General features: G+C 38.4%; 1 protein-coding gene across 16 annotated transcripts in view; it reads left to right on the top strand.

The window, feature by feature from the left end:
* The window catches only part of arvcfb (ARVCF delta catenin family member b), a 198,536-nt gene that overhangs the window by 120,944 nt on the left and 64,914 nt on the right, over nt 1-12,678 (top strand). For 12 of the 16 annotated variants that reach the window (XM_056745031.1, XM_056745029.1, XM_056745030.1 and 9 more), the window contains 3 exons: nt 5,742-5,900; nt 6,620-6,640; nt 7,677-7,805. In XM_056745031.1, the coding sequence (XP_056601009.1) occupies nt 5,742-5,900; nt 6,620-6,640; nt 7,677-7,805 (309 nt within the window). The remainder of the gene's footprint in view (nt 1-5,741; nt 5,901-6,619; nt 6,641-7,676; nt 7,806-12,678) is intronic. The other 4 variants (XM_056745035.1, XM_056745039.1, XM_056745037.1 and 1 more) reach the window with 2 other exon arrangements.

The following is a 12,678-nucleotide window of genomic DNA, read 5'->3' as shown; positions in this document are numbered from 1 at the left end:
CCGTAGACCCTGCGTGAACTGATCTCTTGGTCAAAGTTTAGGGCACCTCTCCCCGCATACCACAGCTGAATCACAGCAAGAAAACTGTTATGTGGTGTTGTGTTGTTGTGTAGACTAGGAACTTTGCCCTCAAAGACCCTGGATAGCAACAGCCTGAAGTTACTTCACCCCTTTCATGCAATGCCATTTCGTGCATCACCCTCTCTCTCTCTCTATCTCTCTCTCCACTTGGACTGTCTCCCTCCTTTTTCGCACCCTCTATTCAAACAAACAGCTCGGCTGCAAAACCATCATACCTCCCATCACCCAGCCCGCTTGTTTTCACAGGTTTCACCTAAAGCTAACTCCTGTTTTTGTTTTGCACGTATTGAAGGGGTTTGGTATTTTATTCTGGGATTTGTTTGCCCACTGCTTCATTTTTACTGTGTTTGCTAACCTTTCTTGTCAAAAAGAAGTGATATACGCTCTGACCGTGTTGTCAGGGTTTCATTCCAGAGAGGGAGCGCGGACCGTAGGCTGAGTTATATGTGTGAGAGTGCAGGGGAGTACGTGCTTTTTCAGGCCCCACTGTAAGCCACAGAGTGCCAGAAATCATTCACCGGGGTGTAACTTGGATACGCGGCTAATTCTTTCCAGATGTTCAAAATTACTATCGCAAAAATATTTTTCATCTAGCAAGACTAGCGGGGGGTAAATGGAGATGGGGTAATTTTATTCATTAGGAAAATAAATCTGATCAGATAAAAATTGAAAAAGAGACTTTTGTTTTGTTTTGTTCAGAGTTTTTGTTTTGTTCAATGTTTTTTTCATTATTTCGCTTTTTTTTTGATCAGTCACCATTTTCGGTCTTCCTTTTGTCTAGACCTGAAACAATAGAACAAAAAGGTTGGTCAGGGCTGGCAGAAGAGAGCGTCTTCTCAAAGCTGTTGTTAAAGAAACAGATTCGGCAAAGAGTTAGGAATGTCTTAAATGACAATCGGAGAAGATGATAGGATGGAGATTTGGCACTGGATCATTCATGTGGACAAGAAGATTAGCAAAATCAATACAGGCTGCTGGCTTCTCTATGTCGCCTTTTCTCTTTGATCTCCTGGTCTTCCTCCCCTTTTTGGTTAAGCTCTTCTGCCAACCTTCAGCCCTAAACACATTTGACCACTCTGTACTCGAAGCTCTCTGAGGAATATTGCAGGCCGAGCCCTCCCTCCCTCTTTTTCTCCATTATTCTGCCATCCGTTGGCTCAGAGCTGAGAGTAAAAGACGCTGGACTGTCACCTCTTTATAGCTCTGTTCCAAAACCAAGTGAGCTAACTTGAGTTTTTACATGCAAATGCAACAAAAGTTACATGGAATCACAACAGTGATCGATTTCAAGCAACATGCACAAATTACTTAAAACTCAATGAAGATGCTGTAAAATAGTTTACTTTTACTTATTTAAGCTTTATTTATATACTGAAGAATATTTTGAGCTTTACAGAGAACCTTCATCTGTTACGCTAATATTTCAATAATTCTCTTCAGTTACTTAATGGAACTATTAAATTAAACAAAATATTATATATTAAATAGAAATATTTATACAATGAATATATAGTGTGATATAAAATATTTATAATCAACATTTCATCCATTTTGGATTTTTGTTTTATTAAGCAGGTGCAATGCCTTATGGGATTTCCTTTACCCTAATGCATACTTTTGGAATATGATCCCTTAAAATGTTGCCTCCATTGACAGCTCTCTAGATTTAATAGCAGAGATTGTGTCTCCTCCATTCGATTACCTCCCTCCATTTTACTTTTGGCGAGCATCCCCGGGAAGCCGTAGGGAAGACATATGCGTACCCTCCTCTTAGTTATTTGTTTGTTAAATTGTCTGATTTATTTGCTCAATTTCCACAAATACAGCACAGCAAAATAGAAGCTAGTTCCCTCATGCTGCCTCGTCTCCGCACGGGAGACTCTCCGTCATGAAGACTGATACAAGGAAGGCAGCGAGTTGATGGGAAAAGCTTACGACCCAAGGTTGCACAAACGTTCTCGGCAGAGGGATTAATTGTGAGAGATCTTACTGATGAATTTTGCCGTGAGGTCTGACTGAAATCCTGTTAGCCAGAAAGTAATGCATCTGAGGCAGAGGCTGCTGCAGCGGTGATGCATGCTGACTCCAGTGAACAAATTGGACGTGCAGATATTATTTTGCTCTGTATCTTGCTGACCTTCTCAGAGAGTGATAGTGAATTAGATTGTAATGCTTGCTATAAAAACTGTTGTGAAACTATTTGAAAGAGTGTATTAGAGACCAATAAATCAAAAGAAATCAACTTTCTCTGCTCAGGGCAAAGGTAACGTTTGGAATGAAATACTATATCCATATTTTCTAAAAAAATTCTATATATACTGCATGCTACCTGCTGTTGCCTTACTGTGAAATATTTAGCATTTTTTAAAAGAAGAAGTACACTGGTACGTTATTGTACATTGTTACTATACTGCATCTCATTGCAAAAATTTGGCAAAGATCGTCTCAAATGGTTATGCTCTAATTACCACTGAAAAATAAAATAATATAAAATACAGTAGAATACAAATAAATAAAAAATATTATGCACACAGTAAATTGTATTTCATATACCTCAGCATTAGCTATTTCCTCTGAAAATATGAGTTATTATTTTTGAATGATGTTATTTGTAGCTATAGACTATGAATCCAAATCAGTTGTTTAAAGTTTCACAGGTATATTTGATGTGTGTTTTTTTTTTTTTTGGGGTGTGAAGCCCGGAAAGCAAAAAAATGTTCCTCTCTCAGCTTTGTACATGGGTGGTCTGGGGGTCTTTCTGCTCTTTTATCTAGTGTGAATCATGGCCAGACCCGATAACCACCTGAGTGACTCGTCTATTCTAAAGCCTTTAAATTGCCAATAGTTTTTCTCATTTGCCCATCTACCCTATTTGCTCCGTCTCATCTTATCTCCTTCAGCTTTGTCTCAATTTGCCATTGTGGATGGCTGATATATATCTTACATACCTCCTCATCACTCTTTAGCAGGAACAATTACGAAGTTAAAACCCAACCGATTTTTTAGTAAGGAACCATGCTGCACAATTACCCAACCCTTTAATTATGTGTAAATTCACATCAATGACAGCACAAGACTATTGAGGATTTGAAATATGATGTTGTGCTCATGAATTGGCCTCGGCTTTTCTCGTGTGAAAAAACTCTCGATGCAATTTGGGGTTCACTCGCCTTTTTCTCAAACTTGTTTCCTAACAATGTCTTTTGTTACCAGTTGCTCTTTGGGCAGTTGCTAAGGAATACCCTCTCAAGAGCATTGTGGTTTACTTGTCCACTTTTCACAGCTTTGAGTGTGCGCTTAGTGCTGGAAGACTTGCATATGAAAGAAGTTTCTATATGTAAAACTATTGTGCTGAATAAAAACAGTGTAAAGTAACCCGTGATTAATTTAGAAGATGCGTGCCAGATGTTTATAATTCCCAGCTGTTTGTCTCTAAAAAGGTTGACTTCCATTATATCTAAAATTAGAACGTATGAAAACACTGTGCAGCCGGCTCATTTTCTCAACCCTGCGGCTTACCCATAAAGTCCTCACAATCCTGCAAGGCACGCTATGCGAGCGCACGTACGTAAACACAGAATTGCAGCTCTGGGTTCAGGAGTTCACCTGTGTAATAGTTGTCATGGAGGCAAAGCTGGTATCTGCGGCAACAGATTTTCCCCCATGCGGTGCGGATCATCCCCGATGAAGAGCTAACTGAATGAAACACAGGTCAGAGTTAAAATCCTCACCCTGCCTATGGGCCGTACCATATCTCTATCTGGCTTTTTTACATAAAAAAATGAGCACATTAGTTCTGACAGGGAATTTTTGCTTTATGCCCCATCAATTAAGGTGTAATTTGTGGGTTTTCACTGCGAAAACAAACTTCATGGTTGGGCTGTGAACATGAAACTGTTTCACATTCTGTGTTTCCTGGATGGTATTCATGCTATGGTCAGGTGTTTATTTTATACTGTCAATAAATGAGAACTTGCTCCAGCTGTCCCACAGATCTAGGTTTTGCTTTTGTATATTTTTTTAAAAGTGGTTTCATCAAAGCAGAACTGAGCTGTGGGCTTTCTAAGCATTATGTTGAAATGTAAAGAACTACAAATATCTAATAGTACCATGAAAGGAAATTTATATGAAAATAAAATTAGATGAGCAAAACATATTTTGTATTGTTTTTCTGCAAAAATATATGAACATCTGTAAAACCAGATTTTACCCGAGTTTAAAACTTGACTTAACATTTTTTCTCTGTCTATCTCTATTGCCTCATTTCGAGCATAAACCTTACAATTTAGTTCGAAAAAAAACATTACATTTAAGGATAAATATGCAGAAAAATAAGTCGATTTGTATTTCATAAACTGCACAGTTACTTTTTAGGGGGTTTCAATCTAAGATGCTGCTCAGTGTTTCTTATGCAAAACACAAAAGATGTTTCGAAGATCCCCATATTGGGACCCAATTGACTTTTATTGTATGGACACAATCCGCTGAGACATTTCTCAAAATATCCTCTTCTGTGTTTAACAGAGTCAGTTGTTTCGCAGCTACTGTATTGTAAGTTGTGAATATCCAACCAAGACCATGTTTCTGTTCTTATTAACATAGATAATGTCGTTTTGCATTTGAAATGAATACATTCAGTGTCCATTATTCATGTTATGCCATGATTTTCCAATCAGAATTCATGATGGCTGAAAAGAGGCATATTTATATCGGCTTTCACAGGGGTGCTAATAGGCTCTTTAGAAAACGCTCATTACTTTCTCATTTCGGATTCTGCTCGAGGCTGCTTATGGGCTGTCAGAAAGTTAATCAAAGCTTTGTGTCTCTGTGTGGTATGCAAGATTCATACATATGCCACTCAGCTGTTACGAGTGAGACGCTTCATATGAGATGCTCCTTCTTCATCAGTCATCAATTTCTTGATCCATTCCAGTACACAGAGTCCTCAGTTTTACAAAACTTTTGGTCAATTATTAAAATAATTAATAATTAATTGAAATAGCAGAAGTTTCTTATGACTTTCTATGCAGAATAGAGTTTTGGGGTTGGTTACCAGCTCTGAGAAATGATACAGGCACATGAAAGCCTAGAAGTCAATGATTAGCGAGATGGGCTTTGAATCAATTTGGCCTCACTCAGACTTTGAAGCCTTCCGCTATGCAAATCAATGAAAACTGCCCGCCTGCTAATGCGTTCAAAGATGGATGGAAGACAAACGGCTACCTTTGGCATCATTCCTCATCAGCCCTCCTGCATTGTTGCCAGCACACACACATCTGCAGACGCACAGGCTTATTGTACCCTGAGTGCTTTTTGTTATGTCGTCCTGTTCCTGTATTTGTTCTCAAGTCTTTAACAGTTGCCTCGATCCACTCTTACTTCATATTTGATTTCAGGTCTAGCTGATATTTAATTTTTGTTTGTTTATCTGCTTACCTTCATTCTCTTTTGCTCAGTTGAAACATACATCTTGTTTTCTGACTCATCACGTTCCTTACACTCTTTCATAACTTTCCTGTGAACACAAGCTCACCAGGGCCAAGAGAAAAATATAAAATATAATCTCTATTATTTAAAGCTCTCAAATGTTCCCCTTCTAAAGCCTAAGCCCATATCAGTGACCTTTGACCCCTAACCATTGCCTTCTACTTGTCCCACAGGAGCAGAGCCCCAGTAATCAGACATCACTGGCCATGATGCAGGAGCCCCAGGAGGTTGTGGAGGAGACGGTAACCATAGAGGAGGACCCCGGCACACCCACCTCTCATGTTTCAGTGGTCACCTCTGACGATGGGACCACACGCCGCACAGAGACTAAGGTATCCATGCTTAAAACTGCCAAATAAAATGTATGATGAAATGTATGATTTTGGTCACTAAGAAACTTTCTTTTGACATATTCTGCAAATGACGTGCGTTAGAATTGTAAATGAGCACAAGTGTTCTGTTGTGATGCTGTTTAACAAGGAACTTTAAAGACATTCAAAGAATTATTGATCCAGAACTGTCAAAAGCAATTCAATTTCTTAATATGTTTTATTAAATGTATAGTAGGTTGCACCAGAGTAAGGGGAACTCATTCTTTATTGTCATTTAGGTTGTTTTCTCCCTTTGTTTAGAGTAATGAGAAGTGTTTTTTTCTGATGTGGCGTACAGGAGTCAGAGTTCAGGAACAAACTGGCTTTGAATTCCACTCAATCACCTTTTAGTTAACCCAGAGAAGAGGTCACATGACAGACTAGTGATTACAGCTCAGCTGTTTTGAATGTGCCGAGATTGGGCATTAGAAGTTTGAAAAAGACTAAACTATCTGTTAACCATTTTCTCTTTATTTACACGTCTTATTTTTGTTAATGATGATAATGTGATGCCAAACAATTTCAAACTAGTTTGTCCAGATCCATATTTCTAGTGAAATGCTTTTGATAACATTAAACCACTTTGTTTATTTCCAGTCCAGTTATTATATGTTGTAGTCTTTGAGACCACATTGTCTTGATTGTCCTTTGCTTTTGTTTTGTTTTGTTTCTCATAAAAGGACCATTTAACTAATATGAAGGTGAGTTAAAATCTCCCTCCCTTTGGCGTTCTCACACACAAGCCGCCTGTTGTCAGTCACCATTATATGTGCCCATTGAAGCTCAACAATGCATTGGTGTGAAGTCACTGCACCTAGCATCAATTTGCTGAGCGGTCACCTCTTCTTGCCCTCCACTGCTGTAATACTAGACATTAGCGCGCAGAAAAACAAACGGCTATATGCATGCACAAGCAAACGCTTCTGATATTAACTAATTTGCACGCACACGGCGATGGTGGTGGGAAGTAAAAGTATGATCACACTGCCGCACTGGGTTTCTCGATAAACTATTAACACACAACCATAATAAATCACGACTCGCACAGATGTGTGGGTCTTTCATCACAGTGGTGTGTTTGTGGTATTATCAGGGCTGTGGGATTGAGTTTGTAGTTAAAATCATATCAACATGGAAGGGTTCTGTTACACTTATAGTCTGAAACAAAAGATTTCCTTGCATGTTTAACGTAGTAAATAGTCTCATGTAACGGGGTGCCAGGAGGCATCAGACGATTAGCGAGTGGACTGTGCGTGGCCCAACCATGAAATCTGAAGGAGATACCAAAGACTATATTGGATAGCTATGGAATTATAATTTTATAACTCAATGTTAAAAGAAAAATGGCCATTTATTAAATTACTTTGTGTACTTAATTTAGGTATAATCCATCTTATTAGCATGTCTTTTGTCTATTTTAATTATTGGAAACCATCCAGCTTTCTCTTGTCGGAAGAATGTTTAATTAAATGCTGGAATTGCTCTTTTGTGAGAGACTACAATATAATATTTTGTCTCAAAGGCATTCTTGTGTTTATTCATTTTTTTTACTTGCTAGATATTTCATGTAACACATTATGAGTTTAACTTGTTTTAACTATTCTGGACTACTGACTTTTTGGAAAACCTCCATGCTTTTAAAATTTTTAGAGGCTTTCATTTAACATTTTCCTTGGACTTTTATTTACAGAGTTGACAGTTGCTGTCTCATGCCTCATGACATAACTTTCACCGTAGGTAACCAAGGTTGTTAAAACCATCACGCGCCGAACCTTCCAGCCCGTGATCCTGACTGAATCCAAACCATCTACTCCCATTTCCACACCTATCCCTCCATCGACGCCAAAACCATCTGAAACAAAACCAGTAAAGGGCGTTTCTGCTTAATGTTTGAAGTGTTCCTCATCTCACTAACTGTGTCTGTAACTAACAGCTGTTGTGGCGGCTGTCTGTAAAACTAAATACCAGTGTGATCGTAAAACTATTATAGAACTGTAAAATCTGCCTGTGATACCTTCATGTACCTTTAAACAGGCGAACATTAGTAAACACAGCCGGTACTGTAGATAGACACCATTTATTAGAGGCAACAGTAGCCTTTTTGGTTAAGCTCAGTCTAAATATACACCTCGGTGCCCTTCCACCTTTTTTATTTAAAATGCCTCCAAACCTGAATGCGTTTCTTACAGAATATCCGCTTCCTTAACACAACTGTATTGTAGACAGAGTTTTAATGGCCCCTGTGGTTTATGAAGTATTCTAAGCTCATTCACTGGAAAACTAATTCTTGACTTCTTACTCAGTGTTTGGTCTTTAAATACTTAAACAAGATGCACTTACACGAGAAGCAAAGTTGTGTAAGATACCGTATGTAAAATATATATACAGTACATTGAATTACATTGAATTTACTCATTACTCATGAATTATTCACTCCCTAGTTGTTACAAATCTGTATACCATTCTTTGTCTGGTTGAACACAGAGAAAGATATTTGGCCGAATGCTTGTAACCAAACAGTGCTTGGACCCCAATGACTACCATGGTAGGAAAAATTACAATGGTAGTCAAAAGTGCCACAGAACTGTTTGATGTAAAAGTGACCTACAGTATGTGTCAGAATTAGTTTCCCATACCTGAAATTTGACCTCTGCATTTAACCCATCCAGTGAGTAATGAACACTTGCAGGGGCACCTGCAGCCGTACAGATCTATGCACTGTGAATATATAGTTTAAATATTTAAATAGTATTTAAAATTGATTAGTAATCTCTTTAATTCATGACATATAGAGAAACCGAGAGAGAATGTGAGAAAATAAAAAAATAAGTAGTGTATATGTTGAAAAATCAAATGTGTGTATGGATAGCAGTTCTCACGATCTGTTAAAGGAACATGTTGCCAGATCTTCATCAATAAAAACAACCAACAAAGACTAACCAAAAATTACCAAATAAATCCAAATAGGTTTTATAAGACCAGAAAAACTGCGTAACTGAACTTTTTTTTACAAATAAAGTTCTGAGCTTCATGAGCTAAAGACCGAATATAAATCATAAAAAGCACTTAAAAATAAATGAACATGGCAACACTTCAAAGGAGCGCTCCGTTATACAGCCTTCTGAGCATAAACAATAAAAAGCACGCCTGTCAGCGGTAGTTTACTTTAAATTAAACTAAAGTCTTTAGCCGAAAAATAGCAGACTTATATTCTTATTTACAGCTGCAGAACGCTAGAACAGCCTAACCAGTGTGTCAGTCATTACTTAATGCGGGAGTGACTGTACCTGTTCCGTACACACATGGAATGATAATTTGGTGAATTCACCTCCCGTATTTAAATGGGATTGTCACTTCCGAAACTGCAGTGTGTGCATGGCGCAACACGATGAATGACACCAGGCTTACTGGACTTGCAGTAATGAACATTCAACCTGATATTAAAATGAACTGCGAGGATGACTAAAACAGGGAGGAGAAGAGTAAGCTTCAAACAGCTAAAGCAAGGTTTATCTTAAATATATCTCGTATATGGTCATTTCTTAAGTATTTGGCATTTTCATGTGTGAGAGCTTTATACTGGGTGGGGGATTCTGTGCGTACCCTGAGATAAAATCCTGCAGGTGCCCCTGAACACTTGCATTGCAAGTCGTGAACACACATACTGTACACCCGGAGCAGTGGGCAGCTGCCATCGCAGCACCCGGGGAGCCAGTGGGAGGAAGGTGCCTTTCTCAAGGGCACCTAAGTAGTTACCCACCAGCAATGAGAATCGAACCGGCTACCTTCTGGTCACGATCAGACTCTCTAACCACTAGTAAGTAATTATAAGTGCTAAGAAATCATTTTTACTTCTATGGTAGTCAATGGGGTTCAAGAACTGGTCCAAGAAATGTCTGCATTCTTCCAAATATCTTTCTCTGTGTTCATCACAACAAAGAAATGTATAAAGATTTGTAACAACTCAAAGGTGAGTAAATGAAGACAGATTTTTTATTTATTCGTGATTTGTGAACTTTGAAAAATATACATTTGATTTATGCATTTGGTAGATGCTTTTATCCAAATCAAGTTGAAGTTCAAGGCACATTATATATTTTATCAGTTTATGTTTTCCCTAGGATTCAAACCCATGGTCTTCACGTTGCTAGTGCCATGCAATATAATTAAATGTTACTCTCTGCAAAGCGTGATGCATTCCGAAACAATATTTTGTAGAGTTTATGAATGTGTTCATTCGATTTGGAGGTTATAATCCATCCCCCTGATAGGTTTGTATAGCCAGCAGAACAGAGTCCAAACAACGATTCATCAGTCATCCAGAGACTCGAGCTCAAACTGTTGGCAGAAAGTGAGAGAATTGTTTATTTAGGTTCCTTAGAAATTAAACACACAGGCATCGATCAAACGTTCAATTCAAGACCTTTTGCAATATTTACAAAAGTTCATCTGGTGTTTTATTTTCGACTGTTAACGGAATTTTAAAGACTGTCATAGATTGTACCGTAAACATTCAGTCAGGGTCTAGCTGACAGCAAAAATAAGTTGGCTCTGTAGATAAATACAGTATAAATAGTGAAAAACTAAAATGTTGGTGTCTTTTAACTAATACGACTCATTTCATGCTATTCTTATGTGTTATTCTTATTCTTATTCTTATCATTCATACATTATGTTAGAAAGGCTAATTTACACATGAAATGATAACTAAAGTGTTTTGATAAAGTGTTTGATAGTTAAAGTATGAGAGTGGTTGATACCACTTTTGTCCCTTTACAGACAGTCACCTCCCTTAAGATATCAGACACTGACAACTGGCCATAGTCTTATTAAAGCTCCCACACATATTCAAGTAGTCATGGTTCATCTCCAGTGACGAAAGATTTTTATCAAGCTCATTAATTTCTGAGATGAATTTACAGCCGTGGACAAAATAGCCAATTAATTTCGCCGCAGAATTCACTGGGCAGCAAATTGGTTTTGTATTAGCATTGAACTTACAGAGAAGAGGCAGTCTATCCTACTGACACAGACATTCTGTGAAATAAAAGACTAGATGAGGACTCAGAGGGGAATAGTGATTTATTTAAGTTGAGTCATAAAGGCTCCGAGTGCCAAGTGATAGACACACAGAACAAGAACATAAGTCAGTTAATGTTTCCGTTTATTCACTGATCGTAGTGACGGTTCTTATCTAGGTTGATTTACTGTCCTCTTCTCATGTACACAACACACGTCTTGCACATTGCAGTATTTTTGCAGTGCATGTTTGTATCTCCTTTTTTGCCTCTCTGAAACGCGCAGATTTTTTAAAAGCTCATCGCTCTGAAAATCAAGGCGTGCCATGATTCGCCAGTTAACCAGAGCGTAGTGATTGGTCGAATACTGCAAGCGTGTGACGGAAATGTAACGCCTCTTAACATATTTTGAACCTCAGGTTCCAATGCAATTGCCCTGATAGGTACTCCCACCTTACTTGCGTTTACATTTGGGCGGTCACAGTCAAATCATATCAGGAACTGACATAGTTTTGTGGGTGCGTGGTTACACGAGGCGTTTCAGGCAGGTCTGAGTGAGCATTCGCTTCGTTGTTCCGACACTTTAATTTAAGCAATTTTACATGTCTTATACATGCATGGGCAACTTATAACACACCAAAGCATTCAAGCCATTTGACCCCTTTAAAAGCTATTTATGTGATAACCTCGATTTGTATCACAGTTTCAATGTGTCTTGTCATGCTGTCAGTTTTCACATTGCTTGTTGGTTGTCTTTGTCACTCCTGAGGTTTGAGGTTTGTTGAAATTCAACAGACACTGGACTGTAATGGTCACAATAAATGTAGAAGTGCTGATTAAACAACATTTTGGAATGGTCTCTGTGGTGAGGAAACCGGGAGGTGGGGCCGGTGGCGTGAGTGATAGTTGGAATCTGCTGTGCAGAGCATAAGAGGACGAGCGACGGGACTGCTGAAGAGAGAGGACCAGGCATGGACATGTGTTAAGTTTGTGTTCATGTTCTTGTGGTCTTTTACTTGTGTTATTGTTTGTTTATTTTGATTAAAGTTTGTTTAAATATTCGCCGGTTCCTGCCTCCTTCCTTCCCTACTTTGAACTTTGTTAAACTGGTGCCAGGGTCGACTGCCGGCCACAAGAACATAAACACAAACTAAACACATGTCCAGGCCCGGTCCTCTCTCGTCAGCAGTCGTCCTCTTATGCTTCCAATTTCCTCCGTAAGATATGCGGGACCGGTGTGCACATAGCTGATTCCAACTATCACTCACGCCACCGGCTCCCCCCTCCCGTCCCGCCTTCCTCACTACAGTCTCTTAATTTTTTCTGGGCTGTATTGTCTATAATTATGATAGAAATTTATTGATTTTGTATACACTACAAAAAGTGACTTGCACTTACTCAACATTTTTGGCTCGTTTTCAAGTTAAATGTCTAACAATTCTTAAATCAAAATACTTGTATATGACCAGGAAAATAAAGATATTTAAGAAATATTTTAAGAAAATATAAGAATGTCATAGATGAGAACTTGTATGATGAGAAACTTTTCAACAACTACAACTGAAAAGGTTGTTAAAATATGTCCTTATTTTCTGTTCCAGCTGTGTCATTATTGTTCAAAACCAAAAATTTTAAGGGACTTGAAAAGCTCTGCAGTCGCTTCATTCAGCCAACTCACAGTGTGACACTCCACTTCCCTGCCGATATTAGACCACTAAATC

Source organism: Triplophysa dalaica, chromosome 4 (genome assembly GCF_015846415.1).
Source record: "Triplophysa dalaica isolate WHDGS20190420 chromosome 4, ASM1584641v1, whole genome shotgun sequence".
In the NCBI taxonomy this organism is placed as follows: domain Eukaryota; kingdom Metazoa; phylum Chordata; class Actinopteri; order Cypriniformes; family Nemacheilidae; genus Triplophysa; species Triplophysa dalaica.
The sequence above is the reverse complement of the archived record's forward strand: the minus strand, read 5'-3'. Positions and strand labels throughout refer to the sequence as shown.